Genomic DNA, 20,065 nt, shown 5'->3' with positions numbered 1-20,065 from the left:
ATTACAACCTTTTGTGTCTGTGTGAAACAAATTGATTAAACAGTGCTGGCAGAAAAAAGTAAGTGAACCTATGGATTTAATAGCTGGTCAAACCTCCTTTGAAATCAAATCAAACAAGCACTTCCTGACTGTCTTTACATCCACTTTGCCTAACAGTGGCCAGATGAATATCTAAACTCTACAGGCAATATTTTTTATTTATTTAGTTTTTTAAGGTTTCACTTACTTTTCTTGTACCTGGTCAGCCTTTACAGCAGATCAATAAATTAGACTATTATATTGCTAAATATAGATAAAACAAAGTAAGAAGAAAATAAAAGTACAAGTTATTTGGTGGAAATAATAAATAGTGTGTGCAAATTTTCTCAATCTTTTCTCTGATATCTACCTGGCTCAACGGAAGTACTACACATGACATATTCAATTAAAAGTTGGTGGCTAACAGCTGGCTAAAATTCCTACACACAAGAAAAGAGCATATATAAGCATATAGAAGCATGTGCTTATACAGTGGGTACGGAAAGTATTCAGACCCCTTTAAATTTTTCACTCTTTGTGTCATTGCAGCCATTTGCCAAAATCAAAAAAGTTCATTTTATTTCTCATTAATGTACACTCAGCACCCCATCTTGACAGAAAAAAACAGAAATGTAGAAATTTTTGCAAATTTATTAAAAAAGAAAAACTGAAATATCACATGGTCATAAGTATTCAGACCCTGTGCTCAGTATTGAGTAGAAGCACCCTTTTGAGCTAGTACAGCCATGAGTCTTCTTGGGAATGATGCAACAAGTTTTTCACACCTGGATTTGGGGATCCTCTGCCATTCTTCCTTGCAGATCCTCTCCAGTTCTGTCAGGTTGGATGGTGAACGTTGGTGGACAGCCATTTTCAGGTCTCTCCAGAGATGCTCAATTGGGTTTAGGTCAGGGCTCTGGCTGGGCCAGTCAAGAACGGTTCCGAAGCCACTCCTTTGTTATTTTAGCTGTGTGCTTAGGGTCATTGTCCTGTTGAAAGGTGAACCTTCGGCCCAGTCTGAGGTCTTGAGCACTCTGGAAGAGGTTTTCTTCCAGGATATCTCTGTACTTGGCCACATTCATCTTTCCTTCAATTGCAACCAGTCGTCCTGTCCCTGCAGCTGAAAAACACCCCCACAACATGATGCTCCCACCACCATGTTTCACTGTAGGGATTGTATTGGGCAGGTGATGAGCAGTGCCTGGTTTTCTCCACACATACCGCTTAGAATTAACGCCAAAAAGTTCAATCTTGGTCTCATCAGACCAGAGAATCTTATTTCTCATAGTCTGGGAGTCCTTCATGTGTCTTTTGGCAAACTCTATGCAGGCTTTCATGTGTCTTGCACTGAGGAGAGGTCTCCGTCGGCCCACTCTGCCATAAAGCCCCGACTGGTGGAGGGCTGCAGTGATAGTTGACTCTGTGGAACTTTCTCCCATCTCCCTACTGCATCTCTGGAGCTCAGCCACAGTGATCTTTGGGTTCTTCTTTACCTCTCTCACCAAGCCTCTTCTCCCACAATTGCTCAGTTTGGCTGGATGGCCAGGTCTAGGAAGAGTTCTGGTCGTCCCAAACTTTCTCCATTTGAGGATTATGGAGGCCACTGTGCTCTTAGGAACCTTGAGTGCTGCAGAAATTCTTTTGTAACGTTGGCCAGATCTGTGCCTTGCCACAATTCTGTCTCTGAGCTCCTTGGGCAGTTCCTTCGACCTCATGATTCTCATTTGCTCTGACATGCACTGTGAGCTGTAAGGTCTTATATAGACAGGTGTGTGCCTTTCCTAATCAAGTCCAATCAGTTTAATTAAACACAGCTGGACTCCAATGAAGGAGCAGAACCATCTCAAGGAGGATCAGAAGAAATGGACAGCATGTGAGTTAAATATGAGTGTCACTGCAAAGGGTCTGAATACTTATGACCATGTGATATTTCAGTTTTTCTTTTTTAATAAATTTGCAAAAATTTCTACATTTCTGTTTTTTTCTGTCAAGATGGGGTGCTGAGTGTACATTAATGAGAAATAAAATGAACTTTTTTGATTTTGGCAAATGGCTGCAATGACACAAAGAGTGAAAAATTGAAAGGGGTCTGAATACTTTCCGTACCCACTGTATCTCTGCAAATTTCAGTCCAAACTATGTGTTAGTTAGTAAGACCCATAAACATACATTTAAGCAGAAAGTTTCAGTAATAAATACGTTCACAGTCCAATTTAGCAAGTAAATTCTTATACAGTGGCCTGTAATCAGCTGCCAAGGCTATAACGTTACATTAACAGGAGAGCTAAATGATTTAATAATTTATTGAGTAAATACTTACAAGAACTGCATGACGTTATAATAAGAAGCTTTGCTGCCTTTGGCCAGTTGATCCTTTAGATATTAAACACATCTTTAGATGTGGGCGAAATACTCATACTAGTCTGCTTTTTCACTGCATCAGGCAGTTAGAACTTGGCAGGAAGTCCTGGATATAAGTGAAGACAGCCTTGGATAGGTAGGTCATGGTGCCATAGCTGCCACTGGGGGCACTGTCATAGAAGAAGATGCAGATTCCAGTTGCCGGGTCTTTCTCAAGGAAATAATCACTGGCACTAAGGGATTTCTGGGTATGTAGAGGTAGAAAAGATTGAACACACATAAATACTTTCAAACCAAAATGTACACTCTCTCTTGCCAATAAATGTACCTGGTCGGTGAAGAAGAACTCATTAGCCAGATGCAGGATACGGTCCACATGGATAATACCACCAATGTTGTCGACATCAACATCAGCCACCATGCCTAGAACCATCAGAGTCTCCACTAGCAGCTGCCGGTACTCTGGCTGGGGGACGTGATACAACACAGACTCCACCTGCACTGCAAACTTGATCTCTCCTTCTGTCATCTACACAGAAATCTAAATTAGACACATCCATGCATGCACAGTACATCATAAATCCAGGTCTACCTGCAACTCTGCCAGATGCTACCTCTCTTGTCGTAGAAGAAGGCAACACATATCCATCTATGGACAGGCCATGGCACTTCTGCAGGATCTTCCAGACTTTCTGGTAGAAACCTACAGGTACTCTGTTGATAGCTCCATCTAGCCTGCGTCTCCTCAGCCACTGGCCTTGCCTCTCCTCCCAGTATAGCTGTCCATCTCCTGGGCCAGGGCCCACTGGGGACAGGACCCCACTGGGGGTGGAAGGGCTGCTGCAACGCTGTGGCAGGAAACATGAGAGAGGATTCTGAGCATATTTAATAGACCACTGTAATGATTTTCAACCTCATCTCCATGTACTTTATATGTATTCCTTTAAACATCACTATACTCAGTGGGGCCTGTGCCAAACAAGGACTTTTTACATATCAGATAAGCAGGATCTATAACATAAATGTTCCCTTATGTGTTTACTACACTAGCATCCTACTGGAGCTCACATCCAGTTCAAGATCCAGTAGTCCCATCTATTCCCACTTCAAAACCAATGGTCAAACACTGCATCATTGTGCTTCAAAAATGAACAGAATATGTAGCTGTAGTGGTACCCTGCAAACTTTGGAGTTGACCTGTAAACAGAATCTGGTATGTACCACTGAGCTTCCCTTCAAGAGAATGATTAGGGCTCCTATTTCTGAAACTACTCAATCTTCTTACTGCTCAATCTCTTACATAGTCATAGATATGTTTTGGTGAACAGAACCACTTTATGAGATAACAGTGTACTGACTAACGCATCATAAACAGGGCTGTCACACCAGAACAAGTACATGTAAATAAGGTTGCAATATTTTCAATAGTAGTTGTCTTTCTCTCACATGATAAATGACTTAGCTCACATTTTTACATGTATACACATATTTACACAATCCATGAAATCATTCATGCATACTGGCATCATGCGTTACCACACTTGGCAATACAAGACACTTTATTTATTAGCCATATTAAAGATCAGGCTGCTGTTAGTGTATGTTTTGATTTTAACAATTACTTTAAATATACAAAATATACTACACATACTAACAAGGGTCTGTGTAGCCATGGCCTGACGTACTGCATCTTATGCCTCCACAAATGATTGTCACAACATCAAAGCAAAGAGCTACTGTGTGCTGGTGTAACTACATCGAAGAACCACACCAACCATTTGTATCACAAGAACTATGGCACCCTGTGCTGCTATTGATCTCCACCATGTGTTACTAAATGTTCTTGCATAATTAGAGCTTTACAGTGCAGACAAAAGCTACTATACAGTATATCATAAGTAGGAAACCAGCCAGACTGTGGTACCAGTAGGAAAGTACAATAGGATCAATTTATTGTTGGTATTTCTCGATTTTGGATATTTGTTGCCAATAATGAAACAATCAAATAACAACAGCCTTATCCTTAAAAGCAAAAAGCCACATGGAATGTTTTAGTGTCAATATCACAGATGAACGAAATATGTTTTAAAGCTGAGTTTGCTCAGTGTACACATGCATTATAATTATGGTACCCCACTGGTGTGAGGTGAAATGATTTACCGTGGAGCGAGGAGAAGTAACATTGCTACTTAAGGAAAGACCGCCGCTGACGATCTACACATAGATATGGATGACAGACAACAGGGAACAGTCTGAGATGGTTTATATGAATCTCACTAGCAATGGGACGTGTCTTTTTCTCAGCACGATTTGATGCTCAATATGGTGTTTAAAACTGAAAAGTTATGAAAAAAATTATTTCTTGCGTGCTATTTTTTAGTAAAAATCTCCATGAACAAAAACATTTATCCTAATATTCTACTGCACTGTCATGATATAACTTCATGTTATGCCTGTGTATGTAATCAAATCAAAGCAATGACGATTAAAAGCAGGACTATGGGAGATACTGTTTTATTGCATTTCAATTTTTGTCCAAACATACCAATATGTTATTTAAATGGCATTTTTAGATGTGTGTGATGTATTTAAATGATATATTTAGATGACATATTTTTCCATGGTATGTTAAAGTTCCCATTTTACAGTCACTGGAGTGAATGACACAGGAGGCGAACAAATAATTTACTCCGATAGTGATCTCATTAAAGAATACAAAAGGACCTGTCACATGGTGCACTAAATATAATAAAAATAGGTCATCAATGGACTGCAGCTCATTAAGATTATTACTAATATGTTTATTGTGTACTGTCCTGCGAGAAAGTGCTCTTTGGCACATGATCTTCCGCAAATTAGAAAAAAGTAATAGAGGTTTTAATGTAAACTGTGTTTGATTAGGAAACATTTTAAAATGGATAGCTATAAAGTATAGAGTTGTTTATGTTCTGTATCACGTCACTTACCTGACACCTAGGTTTCTTAGGCTTTCCCTGAGAAAACACCGGAGCATATTCCTTTTCTCCCTCCATTCATCTACACACACAATCATACACAACACAAAAACCTATACACACCGTTCTTTGCTTAAAGTTAACCCAACAGTTATGTTTCTTGAATGTTTTGAAATGTTTCAATCTTCAGGAGAAGGAGGAGGCAGAGGAGGATGACAGGAAAAGAAGGAAAGAAGCCATATTTCATATGTTCACTTGCTTCATTTCAGTGGTGCACAAGCTGCCTTTATATGTTTCAGTGCTCTACGCAATACCTCTGCTCTGCCGGTCCTACCAAGGGTGAAGCTTATCTTTGCTTTATACACACACACAAGGTTTGAATTACTGAGTTGAATGAAAACATGCATCTGTTTTGTAGCTTACACCCTGAAGAAAGAGTTGACCCCCACCAACTGTCACTGCATAATTTGCACTCTGCGCACACAGGTTAACAAAACCAGACCATTTTTTAAGCAACTTAATCAAGGTGTGGATTGGTTTAAGAGCTCATGTTCGTAGAAAAGTTATTTTAAATGTGATAGATTTACTATATGACACATGGAACAGAAGCGAAGCATGTGCTCCTACTAAGATGCAATGAGGTAAATGTGTTGTTACAGCGATGGACGACACTGTGGATCACAAAATGTTAAAAGCCAGAGAGCGGTTTATGAGCAGGATTTAGATTAAAGTTAGAAACAGTTACATGCTTTAAATGATCAAACCCAACCCACACTGACAGGCCGAGAGTCATCCAGCTGCAACCAGAAGCAAGAACATTGTTATTCTATTCATAGGCAGATAGATAGGTAGATAGACAGAGAGAATGAAGCATGTTAAGCACATGCAACATCCTGTGTGTAAAGATGCTTCCCACCTGTTTTATCTCACTCTTTAGCTTGTGTATTCCCGTACGTTCAGTCTTGGTGGCTCCAGTGTGGCCTAGTTCATGAATGGAGATTGCAGGACTAGTGGCAGTTGACTGGATCGGCCGCACTGATGAACAGAAACAAAACAAGAGGCAAAAAGCGTATTTTATGTAGCCTTAATCTATTTCCTCAATCTACTTCCCTTTTTCATTGCCTACTTTCTTCACTAATATACAAAAGACAAAGAAAACAAAAGGAAAAAACTCACTGCTCCTCTCAACCCCAAACTCTTTGCCACTGAGGATGTGATGCAGCAAGCTCTTCATGCTGAATGGACTCAGGCTCATCAAACTCTCAGATGCCTCCTCACCTACAAAGGTGTTTTTCATGTTGACTGTTCGACATAGTTTGTGTATATTCACAGTTGTGTGTAAGTGGTTTTCCTACCAGAACAGTGGAGGCTACGAGCCAGCTCAGTGGCCATCACTTGCATGATGAGTCCTATCCTGAGGCGCAGCATGTCCCCAAACAGAGCAGGCTGGGAGCGCACGTACATAGCTAGGTAGACCATGATTTCCTATAACACAAACACACACACAGTTGTCAGCTGTAAGACCAGGGTCTGAAAACATTGTGTGGCAGCCCAAAGGTTAAAGATTTACCTGAGTGAGTACAGCTATACTGATGTCCTGACCACTGGCTTCATAGATGAGAGTGTTCAGCTCCTCGGGGGGCAGAGGCCTGAAAAATAAAAAAAATAAAAAAACAGTGTGGAGGAAGTTGCATTATGTGCCAATTCAACAAAGCCTTAACACAAAATCTCTTCAGCCTTGCCAGTTACTACAACTTACACAGTGATGACTCTTTCCCTGGGTTCAGGAGGTAGACCCACGGTCAGCTGCTTGTGATGGGAAATAAGATCTGTGCAGGCCTGAGGAATAGACAAGCAGTGGAATTAGTACAAAAAAAACTCAATTTCCTGCTTTTATGGGATAACTACACGAGTTACACAACAGGTATGCAGAGTCTTGCACCGTATCGGAAATATGATGCAGATTTTCCAGCAGGTGTTGTTAAACTAGTTTTTCATTCTGTCCTTTTTTACTGTTATTTTACTTTTATATAAAAATTTGAAGATGCCTAGTATCAAAGGTTATCTAGAGTTATCAATCAACTGTATGCATCTGACAAAGCATCTGCTGTTAAAACACAATGTTGTGATAAAGAATGAGTAGATACTGACCTCTGCGAGGACTTCCACTCTTTTGCGTAGTATTCCAGAGATGTATCTGATGAGCCCCCACTCTTTGCAGGCTCCAGCCTGTACATACAGCTCCTCTAACAGTGATCGCACACTGATCCCACCCTCTTCCGGACCTGACAACTCCACCAGCCAATCAGGTCCTCTGCTCATGAGAAATAATCACAGGAAAGGAAATAACAAAGGTTTATTCACAAATAACAGCACTGTTCATTGAAGCTACTAATATGCAGTGCAAATGTCCACAGTTGTCGATATGTTCGTACTTCATTATGTAGAGAATGTAGAGGATGTCAGCCTGGTCCTGCAGAGTGGGACACTCTTTCAGCTGCTTCACCAACGCTGCAAAATCTGTGTTGCCCTGAGAGTCTCGAGGCAGGTGCAGCTCAGCAGCACTATGGGGCTTGTGACAGATAAGACAAAATACACTTCAAAGATATACTGAAGTCAAAAGAGAAACACGTTTGCTTGTTGAATAATCTGCTGTGCCAACCTTGTGCTGCTTTGCATGTGAGCCACGTTGAGGATGAGGAACATCAAGAAGGTTGAGAGATTTGCGGTGTTTGTTCATGACAGGAGTAACAGGTAGGTACATTGAAGACTCTGAAACATAGACACCAATTATGAAACAAAAGCATTAATTTTGAAATTACATTTTTTCATGCATTTCTGCTTTAAGGTTTTTGACAGAACCTTGACAATGTACTTTCACTCATTTTGTTCTTTAGTTTAGCATTTCAGGGAAAAGCATCTTGTACCTGTAAAATGCTTCATTACATTATGGACTATTGTTTAATGTCTAATGCTATATATATATATATATATATATAGAGCTGCAATCAAGCTTCATACTTACTTTGATAACCACTTTTAATTCGAGCTGAGCATCATAACTTCAGTACTTATAGGTGACAGGTAATGTGTCCATAGCCCCAAGAAGGAACTGCAGGTGACTTATGTTTTGACATTGGATAATTTATTTCTATTTCTAAAGGCTTTGTAGGACATGTATATGTTTCCAAAATGTATGGTACCAAAAAAGTATTCTTCTTATACTAATACCAGATCTTTTTGTATCTGCACTAGCATCAAAGCTTTTACAGCAATGAACTGATTCATTGCATTCTTAATAACTTACTTGGCATGTTCAGGCCCTGAACCTGAGCCATAAGAGACAGAATGTCTCTTGTGGTGTGTTCAGCACTGAAGACATGGTGCTGTCCCCTCTGGATGGGTGGAAGGTGGCACTTAGCAGTGGTGCTGTGGAGGAGCTGGGTGAGGTACTGGTCAAACATGTCTTCTGAGCCTTCTGTAGTTACATATTAACACTCCCTTACTTAACATTTCAACTGAATTAATCAAAATAGACAAAGAGGCACACACGCTTTTTTAATCATTAACTACCTGAGGGCCCAAATTTGTTGTATTCCTCTGTATTTTCTTCATAATCTTCCTCTTCATCAAAGTTGTCATCATTCTCTTCATTCATGAAGCTGAGGCAAGTGTGGAATGAAGTAGTCTGGAAGCTGGAGAGGTCCGACATCTGCACCCTGGAATAGCAGCCACATAAAACACCCACATATGAAAGAGAGGTATACAGTACATACAGTGGGTACGGAAAGTATTCAGACCCCTTTCAATTTTTCACTCTTTGTGTCATTGCAGCCATTTGCCAAAATCAAAAAAGTTCATTTTATTTCTCATTAATGTACACTCAGCACCCCATCTTGACAGAAAAAAACAGAAATGTAGAAATTTTTGCAAATTTATTAAAAAAGAAAAACTGAAATATCACATGGTCATAAGTATTCAGACCCTTTGCAGTGACACTCATATTTAACTCACATGCTGTCCATTTCTTCTGATCCTTCTTGAGATGGTTCTGCTCCTTCATTGGAGTCCAGCTGTGTTTAATTAAACTGATTGGACTTGATTAGGAAAGGCACACACCTGTCTATATAAGACCTTACAGCTCACAGTGCATGTCAGAGCAAATGAGAATCATGAGGTCGAAGGAACTGCCCAAGGAGCTCAGAGACAGAATTGTGGCAAGGCACAGATCTGGCCAAGGTTACAAAAGAATTTCTGCAGCACTCAAGGTTCCTAAGAGCACAGTGGCCTCCATAATCCTCAAATGGAGAAAGTTTGGGACGACCAGAACTCTTCCTAGACCTGGCCATCCAGCCAAACTGAGCAATTGTGGGAGAAGAGGCTTGGTGAGAGAGGTAAAGAAGAACCCAAAGATCACTGTGGCTGAGCTCCAGAGATGCAGTAGGGAGATGGGAGAAAGTTCCACAGAGTCAACTATCACTGCAGCCCTCCACCAGTCGGGGCTTTATGGCAGAGTGGCCCGACGGAAGCCTCTACTCAGTGCAAGACACATGAAAGCCTGCATAGAGTTTGCCAAAAACCACACGAAGGACTCCCAGACTATGAGAAATAAGATTCTCTGGTCTGATGAGACCAAGATTGAACTTTTTGGCGTTAATTCTAAGCGGTATGTGTGGAGAAAACCAGGCACTGCTCATCACCTGCCCAATACAATCCCTACAGTGAAACATGGTGGTGGGAGCGTCATGTTGTGGGGGTGTTTTTCAGCTGCAGGGACAGGACGACTGGTTGCAATTGAAGGAAAGATGAATGCGGCCAAGTACAGAGATATCCTGGAAGAAAACCTCTTCCAGAGTGCTCAGGACCTCAGACTGGGTCGAACGTTCACCTTTCAACAGGACAATGACCCTAAGCCCACAGCTAAAATAACAAAGGAGTGGCTTCAGAACAACTCTGTGACCGTTCTTGACTGGCCCAGCCAGAGCCCTGACCTAAACCCAATTGAGCATCTCTGGAGAGACCTGAAAATGGCTGTCCACCAACGTTCACCATCCAACCTGACAGAACTGGAGAGGATCTGCAAGGAAGAATGGCAGAGGATCCCCAAATCCAGGCGTGAAAAACTTGTTGCATCATTCCCAAGAAGACTCATGGCTGTACTAGCTCAAAAGGGTGCTTCTACTCAATACTGAGCACAGGGTCTGAATACTTATGACCATGTGATATTTCAGTTTTTCTTTTTTAATAAATTTGCAAAAATTTCTACATTTCTGTTTTTTTCTGTCAAGATGGGGTGCTGAGTGTACATTAATGAGAAATAAAATGAACTTTTTTGATTTTGGCAAATGGCTGCAATGACACAAAGAGTGAAAAATTGAAAGGGGTCTGAATACTTTCCGTACCCACTGTATATAGTACTGCTATGTTAGAGACATTTCAGTGTGTTTAAAAAAAATGTTGTCACAGATAAAAACAGACCTTGCTCCAGCAAAATAGCCGTCCTGCAGTTTTCTGAGGGTTGCTAGAATGCATGGATCAATTTCATCTCCGTCTTCCATTGGACATAAAGAAATGAATGTGCTATGAAGTGCAGTGAAATAATATGACAAAACAGCAATATGGAAATAGGCAGTATGTTAAATCACACCTACATGCCAGATGCAACCCTGACTGAGTATCACCGTTTTGGCCAGATGATTCCAAAAATCTGACCTAATTGTGGGCATAGTTTTACACAGAAAGCTGGATACAGTGCAGCCACTCAGCCTTGTCAGTTAAGGTATTGCAATGAAAACCCATTTTACCCACAGACCACCATTTAAAAAGAGATGTCTGTAAAGCTTTAGGCAGAGCACATTAAACTCTCTATATTTTGAATATGTATGTATGTGTTTCTCAGAACCCAGAAGAGTGTGAAGTCTATGGGCCGGGAAACGTGGAAACACAGTTTTCCTTGTGTTATAAGCCTTATTACCCAGCATGCTGCTAGTGATGGGGAAGGTGAGTGTGGGTCGTCCTGTCATCCTCCAGCAAGAGGAAAGATAGGCCAACTCAGTTCGTAACATCTCCACAATCATCTGGTTGTCCAGTGCCAGGTAGAAATGGTGTTGATCCACAATCTGGACAGTGAGCACAGAAAAGAAAAAAGAGAAAGGGGCATGACTACCCCCTCCTACTCTGATCCTTGTGATTACGAGCAACATGCCAAGATCGTTTTACCTGGGGAGTGAATATATAAAAGCGATTTCTGATCTCGTAGAATTTGGATGTTCCCAGAACTCCAATGTGTCTGTAGGGCCTCCCACTCAAATTGAGTTTCTTGCAGTTCCCTGTAGTAATTATACAAGATCTTACTCTTCCTATCACACACAAAGACACATACACACACAGCAACTAAGGAAGTTAGTGTTTATTGAATGTTTACCCAGTCTAACATAAATGTGACTCAGGATGCGAGCAGGCATGACCCTGATAGGCAGAACCTCTGACACAGTCTGGACCATAATCCCATTATCACTTAACAACTCTTTGATATCCTCCGACTCTGCAAGAACACAAACTGACACACACCAAAAAGGTAAACAACTAATTTCATCTTCTAAAAGGAAAGCTATATATATAAACCAAAGGTAACATCAAAACAACACTAGAAATAAGTTAATCCTTGATATTTTTTTAAATTGTGTGTGACCTATATACACTTTCGCATTACGTCAACTACACAAAAATATTTTTAAAAAAGGCACAGCTGATCCAAAGCACAACTGACGATGATGCAAATTGAGCTAAGTCTGAAAAAACAAGGTGAGCAAGGTCTTTGATGCAAAACTCAGGCCAGATTTTTCTGCCCCTGTAGTAATGGCCCACAAGAAACAAATTTCCCTCCACAAAATTGCGTAAAACACATCACAGGCTCAATGGGGCCTCACTGAGTGACACAATCACAGGTTTCAAAACAACCTTTGTTATGCATAGAGGAGTGTTGATTTCTTCTTATTCCTTGCTTCTTGTACCAGATTTTCCCAATTCTTCAAGCATTAGACCCATCTTTTTATTCAACACTGACACTTCCCACAAACTAATAATCAATCACCAACCTTGTACAACAACATCTGGCTTGAAGTTTGTAGAGAATCTCCTGTTGAGAGGATCTATCTCTCCTGGTGCTAAAAAACCCTTATAACAGAAAAAGAAAGAGAGACAAAGTCAGACAGGGCACTGGGACTATATTTTTATGTTTACCAAAAAAAAGTGGTCTGTATGCCTTCATTGTCTGCTGAGGACATGTTTAGAATATAAACTTCACATTATCCCTTTTGATTTGTGACAGTCTATAGTAGTGCTAGTTTTTATAGATGGGTGACAAGTGTTTTAAGCTGACATTAGAGGCCAAGTACCTCAGCCAGAAGACAGCCCAAGATGTAGAGTGACTGTCCCCACATGTGTGGCAGCTGCCCCATGGCCACTCTGTCCACTGTGTGGGGATTGCTGTACTCCTCCTCGATCTTTAAGACATAAAAGGTGTAGATCTTATTCTTGTGTGGTTGAGATGTGCTTAATATGCATTTTAGTTTGATGTTCGCTGACATTATTTAATTTGCTGTTTACAAAGCAACAACATTCACCAACATATCTGTAGTGATGACAGCAGTAGGGTGTGGACAGTAGAAAGCTGACAGGCATGCAGGAAAACCCTGTCATTACTACAGTTTTACAGTGTATATTATACATGCAAAATGACACATTTGAATTTAGACCTGATGACAATGCTAGCATGCTAACAGCATGTATAAAACTAAATAAATATACTAACAATGGAAAAAAAAGTATTTTGTCAATCAAGATTTCAGGTAATGTAAATTCACAACAGATGTCACCAGTGGAAAGAAGCAGCTATGCAAATTCATTTTATGTCTGCTAGAGAGGGTGTATTAGCTGTATCTTTCTTATGAGAATGGCATACCTTGTCATGTGGTACAGAATAAAGTTCAGGCACCAGTTTAATGCCATTCTTCCCTCTAATCAAAATGCCCTCCAGTGCCTCACGGTACTCCTGCACCTGTGCAAAGTACATAATTTGTTCATTATTGCATCTGCAACATGAAGTCCAGGTCACTCCATGAGTGTGTGACTACAGTAGAAACTGCATATGAATGAGCGTGCTTGGTTTTATTACCTGCACTTGGTCTTCAGCAAAGATACCGTCTAGGATGAGATAGTTCCAGAACACAGGCCATTCACATTCAATATTCTCAAACAGCTTGAGCTCTGCAGGATCGTAATGTAGCCGATTTGGGTCCTAGTTAGATAACACACAGAAACAAATTATACAGTACACAATTCTTTCAATATTTCCACTAAATCACCTGTGAAATTCATTCAAAAAGTGCATCTTATTCCATAGTTGCTGTAATGCCAAGGGTTTATTTCAAACTTAGTAACCACATAGTTTCTGTACTGTAACATTAAATACATTTTAAATGCCAGCCTATGGGTTTTCAGGATATCTTACCTCTTTAGGACAAAGATATCCATCTCTGATAAAGCGACAGCAGCCGTAACGACCCTGAAATTACAACAAAAAGTGTCAAGTTTAGAATGCACATGTATGTACAAAGATAAAGTACATGATATAGAGTTTCTGTGCAGTCATCCAAAACAATTTTTTTGTGTTTCCCTTGCTTGGACTGTACCTGCAGTTTGCTTATGATTTCTGACTTAGTAATGGCCACGAGTTCAGCATTCTCAACAGCAAAAGCAGGGAAGGAAATGACTGACAGGAGACCAGCATCAATTTCCTTTGAGGTTGAAGCTCTTGGCAGCATGGAGCACAGGATCGACTGAGGGGAGACACACAGACATGATCAACAGAAGATGCTGCAGAAGATGAGCAGAGACAGCACTGAGATGACTGAAGGGAAAGTCACTGGTCACCTGACAATGCTCCACTTCATCAGGCATAACATGAATGACTGACTTGGGTCCTCCATAGGCACCAAAAAGATCTAGTTCATCTATAGCCTCCAGAGCAGCCTGAAATGCCCCCACACAAGACACACACATCATCAAATACATCCATACACAAACTACTACAAAATACTTTATAAACACTTTATTCATTTGGTCTTTAATTAACGTACAGTATAACATAAATGAATCCATGGCTCCTGTACCTTTGCCATTCCTACAGAGCTGCCATTGAGCTCAGGAATGCCCTGGTTCGTCTTCTCACCTCGCTCCCACATCCCATAATCCTACCAGAGGAAAGAGCTCATGATTTCACACTATATTCTCCAATATCTAAACTGTCGACATTTATTTTCAGTATGGCTCTGGTCACTATGTTTAAAAGAGTATTCCACTGATTTAGCATTGCACTCCAGTAACACTGTCAGTTCATGAAAGTTCAGTTTAACTCCTAAGACCTGAGCTTTGGTTTGGCTTGCATTTTAGATTTCTTCTAGCTATTTGGGGTTAGATGTACCCAATAAATAATGTGCTTATGTTTTGTTATTGCTTTTGCTTTTGTTTTTTTTGTAATGCTCCAAAACTACTACTCCAAAATAGGAATGTCCTTTTTGTCTGTGGGAACAGTTGGATCACACTTGACCTTTGTGAAAGACAGAAAATGAGTTTTACAGTGCAGATAACAAAAAATATGATGTCCACGTATGTGGACGCCAGGTCATAGGAGGTTAAACAAATAGTTACTGAAGAACCAGCAGCCCAAATCAAATTCGGGGCTACAGGAGTCTGGTAAGCTCCTGTCCACATTTCAATTTCAAACACATACATCGCTTCTAGTAACATCATCAATTTATAAGCCACAAAAGACTGTACCTGTTTTACATAGACTATGAAGAAGTACAATTCAAAGTTTTACAGAACTTGTAAAGAAACTTTGGGAGTTCACCTTTAGGGTTTATTCTGTGGTTTTTTTCCCCCCTTTGTTACAGATTTTTCCATAAACCACCCAGGCCTTGGAAAATGGTACTCACCGCCACTTTATAGGCAGCTTCTATGTAGAAGACCAAGTTCTGGATAAAGGCTACCTCATCCAGGTTTGAGATAATACGAAGACCTGCATGATAACATGACACACTCTAGTTCAGTGCTGTTTGTTACATAATGAATTTATGTTCTGTTCAAGAGAACATTGCTTACAGGTAGGTACTGTACATGTAGATACCTCTGTAGATTCCTCTGGAGGACCTGCAGTGTCTTAAGGGAAGTTGACTAAACAGCATCTCTTTTTTGATACTGTTACAGAATTCATACCAATGTGGCATCATTAAGCCAAAAATATCTCTAAATATTTAATCTGTGATTAGAACTGAATAACCACACATTTCCAAATTATTTACACAAACACACAAAAGGCAATTAATGTAAACACCACTTTGCATTAGTAGAGTACCTGATGCTGTCATCTGTGCCAGCATCAGCAGGTAAATAGAGGTAGCATCCACCTGGAGATGGCCCCACTGGTCATCCCCGACAACTGTGGCGCAGGTCGGAGTATCATATTTGGCATGTAAGCAATCCTTTGTACTCTGGGTGTGTTTGAACTTCTCTACTTTGGCCACCTAAAAACACATGACCACATGCTTAGTGGTTAGGAAATTAGGGAAGAGAGATAACACGCAATAATCCAGGGACTTTGGCTAGGGCTGCAGGTTACAGTTATTTTCATCATTCAGAGCTGCAAGTATCAATTACTTAAGTGATTATTAACTCATTGATAAAATTAATTAATTGCTAAAATGTAAAATATCTCACAATGCCTAAGACCACCTCATCAAATTGATTGTCTTGTATATCCAAGCTCTAAAGTTTGTAGCATATCAGACACCTGAACACACTAAAGGATTTGAAACTTTCAAATTTCAGTTTGGTGTCAATTTGAACTTTGATACTATGTGTGTTCAGAAACAAAGGCATTGGCTGGGCTTAATCTAGTCATTATTACTGCATCTAATATTTCTGTAGGTTGCTGGGTCCAAGGATAAAACACTGGACAACACAGGAGTTCTCACAGTCACACGGGTGGTTTATGTAAACCCCCTCCCATTTATGGCAAAATTCACAAATGTTATTTAGTGTAAATGGCAAGTAACAAGTAATTATGACAGTTTAAATCTTATCCATTTCCCATAGACTATTTAAGAATGACATGAACGTGCACTTATCCAAACTATTTACACCTAGCTTGTCATACAGTAGCTGCACCTTCTCATCCTGGCTTGGCTAACGTGCAACAGATTAAGGATGTGCTGATGAAACTAGGTCAAGCCATGCTTTTGCAATTACTCTGGGTTTCTTAACCCTTAGGAGTTTCTGATCACACCAACATGATCAAATCTCTTTGTGGATTTAAAATGTTGCAGAATAAAAACAACAAACACAACACTTTCCTGCTCTGTGGGGCATTTGACATTTTCATCTTATTTCCAGAATTGGAAGTTGCGAAGAACAAAAAAAAAAAGATGTTCCTGCAACCAGACAATCACTTTCACTTTAATATGTGGCTAGATCACAGATCAACATGTGTCAAAAATTTGTTTGTTTTCAGGCTAACTACCAATGTCACCTGAGTTTAATATGCCTCTGCAGTTTAAAACAAGGCGTGGCCACATATTTGGGTACTTCATGTCTTACCTGTATTTTTCCTTTCAGAATAAAATGTTGATACTGTATGTGCAAAGAAGTCAACAATGTGAGCAAAGGTGTGTCTTACCTGTCTCATCATGCACTGTAGAAGGCCCTGCATCAGTTTCACCACACTCTGCCACCAAACCATATCAGAGTGATTAGTAAGCTACAAAAATAAAACATCACTATAATCCGAACTGTTTTATATTTTTAGTCCAGAAGGCTGTAATTCTGTAAATCTCTGAAGAGGGCTGGACAGAAGATAGCTATGAGAATCTCCTGTGACTGTACTGTATTTATTGTCCATCTCCATATCTTCATAATTTCAAGTATGAGCATTGTGGCTTGTTTTGTATGTGGAAATGTGCTGGGACAACTTCATTCGCTTTCAATGTGCTTGGAGAAAGGAAAGTCTATGTATCCACTTCCATTTGAATGGGTGTCCCATTTTTTGTTTCATATCTGTCTCAGGTAGCTGTTCTTTCTAATGTGCTTTATGATGACACAAAGGTTTTGATTTCACAATAAAATTAGTGTTGCTGAAGATTTTAATTCTTCAGTCATTAAATCGATAAATCACCTATGCTTCCTCACTGTGACTAACAGCCAAAAATCCAAATTATGTCATTTACAACAAACTGGTTAGCTATTAATTATTTTAGTCAATAACCTCATTAAGGATCATGCTTTACACTGGCTTACTTATTTAATTATGTAATTTTATCATACTTTTTAGTCCCCTTCAGTTTATTGTTTTAAATATTGATTTACTTATGAGATATTTGGTTAACTAATCAGATAGGAACATAATATGGCACACACCGAAGTATATTTAAAGCTGTAACAGGCACTGGTGTACACATTAACCCTCTATCTGTCACAAACACACCTGCTCTAGTTCGTAGGCCTTGGCCTTGTCTTCATCGCGATCTGCATTCTTGCGGTAAGCCATGCCCAGACCCCACACAGCCAGGACACTGTACACATTATCCCTAACCCAGGCATCCTTCTTCTGGGCACTAGCAGGCAAAAGTCCTGTCACTGGGTTCTGAAACAATCACACACAGACACACAAGGGCTTCATTTACAGAAAGGACAGGATGAACATCCTACTGGTTAACCTTCCTTTAATTGCTTCTTTGGTCAGACCAAGAGTCAGATAACTACCTACTGCATATAAGACAAAGCAAAGTATGAAGTTGAAATGAATTATCTAAGTAGTGTCAACTGTTGCTGTGATTTAACACTAATTAAAAATAAAGGCACCCCTTATTATTATGTAAATAAAGCATTATCAAAGTTTCTGGTGTCTATCAATAAACGTAAATGTGATTTTCAGTTGAGTTTTGGTATTAATAATACAGCAGTTTAAAAAGCTTCACCTTCAGTTTGAGACTCCTCTGTGCCTACTCTGCCTCCGAAACCAAATCTACGTGCTTGCATATAGTACACAATCCATGCTTTGTAAGGAAAGTTGACACTGTTTTCTATTAGCTGCGATCCCTTATATTTTATATATATAAATATATTTTTTCCCTTGCATATATATAGAAATATATATATATAGACTACACAGTACATGCTTTGTAAGGAAAGTTGACACTGTTTTCTATTAGCTGTGAACCCCATGGATCACAGCTGTTGACTGTGCCGTAACGTGAACTCAAGTGGTAAGAGATAACAGTGCATAGTTTCCTGGACCTCAGTCTATTCCAGGAACTGTACTTTGCTCATGCCTTGTTTATGTCTATGCAGCTCAGTCTGGTTGAACCTAAACATATATTACCTACAAAACATCTGCATAGCTAACATATTTAGTTTAGTTAGGCTACATCAACTACAGTTGATAAACTTAATGGTCAATTGACAGAAAATTAATTGGCAAAGACATATGTGAATTGTTGTTTCAGTATATTTTTTAACAATGCCAAGAATGAAATACTTGAATAATAATATTTAAAGCTGGATATCCAAGATGTTTGGCTTTTTGACTTTTGGGCAGACAACAATATGTTTACCTTGGCATCAGGGAATAAACAGGCTTTTTTTTTCAATATTGTTTGACATTTCAAAAACTGAACAATGGATTATTGTCTTATGGATAAGTAGAATGTTTTCAACCAAATGTGCCAGCTGCCCAACACAGACTTAATTGCTGCATTCTGTTGTGTACTGTATGTCTGGACTCACCTGATGACACAGGATAGTCTCATGGACCAGCCTGGCATAGCCATCCAGCCTCACCCCTGAATTACTGCGGCTCCTCATCCTGACTCTTCACTGTACACACAAGTTATGTCTCAACTAGCACACAGCATTAAAAGCGTGATCATGTATGTGACTGTAAATATGCCTTTATGATAAACACATACATTTTGTGTTATTCGCCGTGGTATCTTACCATGCAGAGATCCATCATTCCAGTCCCGCAGCACGGATCCGATCTCACACCGTCACCGCTCTGCAGAGGCTGCTCTCCGCTAAAGCTCACTAGCCCCGTAGCATCTAGCTGTTTTTTCAAAACATTTAAGGTAAAACTAACAGCCTGTGTACACACACACACATACATACAGCCAGATCTTCCGCTCAAAGTGCTTGATACGTAGAGTCAAAACCTGCAGGTGACAGCCCTGCAGGTTTCACAGTAAAAGATCGTGCATGTCGGCAAGAAACTGTACATCCATTGTGAAAAATACAGGATGTCCTTGTTGTTTGATCATCTAACAGCAGGCGGCGCCAAATGACCTCAATTCCATCCCTTTCCCAAGTTTTGAAGGCAAGTTACTGTAATGTAAACATTTTTGCATAGCAACCTTTAGTGCTTGTTATTTCATTTTGACTGTTATTTGTGTTTGTTTGTTTTTTCCCACTTGCTTTTCTGTATATAATAGTTACATGTCTGTAACTAGTTTTGGCTTTTTACCAAACAGAGAAGTGAAAACAACTAAGAGTGGAAAGGCAGTTGGTCCTGACGACATACCTGTGGAGTTATGATAGTGTTTAGGAGAGTTTTTGACTGGGCTACTTAACAAGTTCTTGGAGAGTGAGAGGATGCATGAGGAATGGAGGAGAAGTGTACT

At 39.9% G+C, this 20,065-nt stretch overlaps 1 protein-coding gene across 3 annotated transcripts; it reads right to left on the bottom strand.

The window, feature by feature from the left end:
- Positions 1–2,068: 2,068 nt before the first annotated feature.
- On the bottom strand, positions 2,069–19,682 carry LOC113138130 (phosphorylase kinase, alpha 2 (liver)). Of its 3 annotated transcripts, XM_026320297.2 has the most exons (32): positions 19,387–19,682; positions 19,176–19,265; positions 17,875–18,033; positions 17,071–17,118; positions 15,751–15,919; positions 15,332–15,414; positions 14,507–14,587; positions 14,268–14,366; positions 14,027–14,173; positions 13,846–13,899; positions 13,510–13,632; positions 13,297–13,392; positions 12,731–12,838; positions 12,431–12,509; positions 11,758–11,892; positions 11,553–11,662; positions 11,308–11,452; positions 10,812–10,884; positions 8,907–9,052; positions 8,641–8,811; positions 7,996–8,105; positions 7,769–7,905; positions 7,485–7,647; positions 7,093–7,172; positions 6,904–6,982; positions 6,689–6,818; positions 6,510–6,611; positions 6,250–6,368; positions 4,540–4,593; positions 2,994–3,227; positions 2,708–2,908; positions 2,069–2,623 (listed from the first exon to the last, which is right to left on the bottom strand). In XM_026320297.2, the coding sequence occupies exons 2-32, from the start codon at positions 19,251–19,253 to the stop codon at positions 2,450–2,452; spliced, it is 3,687 nt and encodes a 1,228-aa protein (XP_026176082.1). In that variant the 5' UTR covers positions 19,254–19,265; positions 19,387–19,682; the 3' UTR covers positions 2,069–2,449. The 3 variants fall into 3 exon arrangements, with proteins under 3 accessions (XP_026176082.1, XP_026176083.1, XP_033180960.1); XM_026320298.2 differs by lacking the exon at positions 4,540–4,593; XM_033325069.1 differs by lacking the exons at positions 2,069–2,623; positions 2,708–2,908; positions 2,994–3,227; positions 4,540–4,593 and adding an exon at positions 4,615–6,130.
- Between the last annotated feature and the right edge of the window lie 383 nt (positions 19,683–20,065).

Source organism: Mastacembelus armatus, chromosome 3, assembly GCF_900324485.2.
Source record: "Mastacembelus armatus chromosome 3, fMasArm1.2, whole genome shotgun sequence".
Classification (NCBI taxonomy): Eukaryota; Metazoa; Chordata; class Actinopteri; order Synbranchiformes; family Mastacembelidae; genus Mastacembelus; species Mastacembelus armatus.
This window is presented reverse-complemented; position numbering and strand designations above follow the sequence as displayed.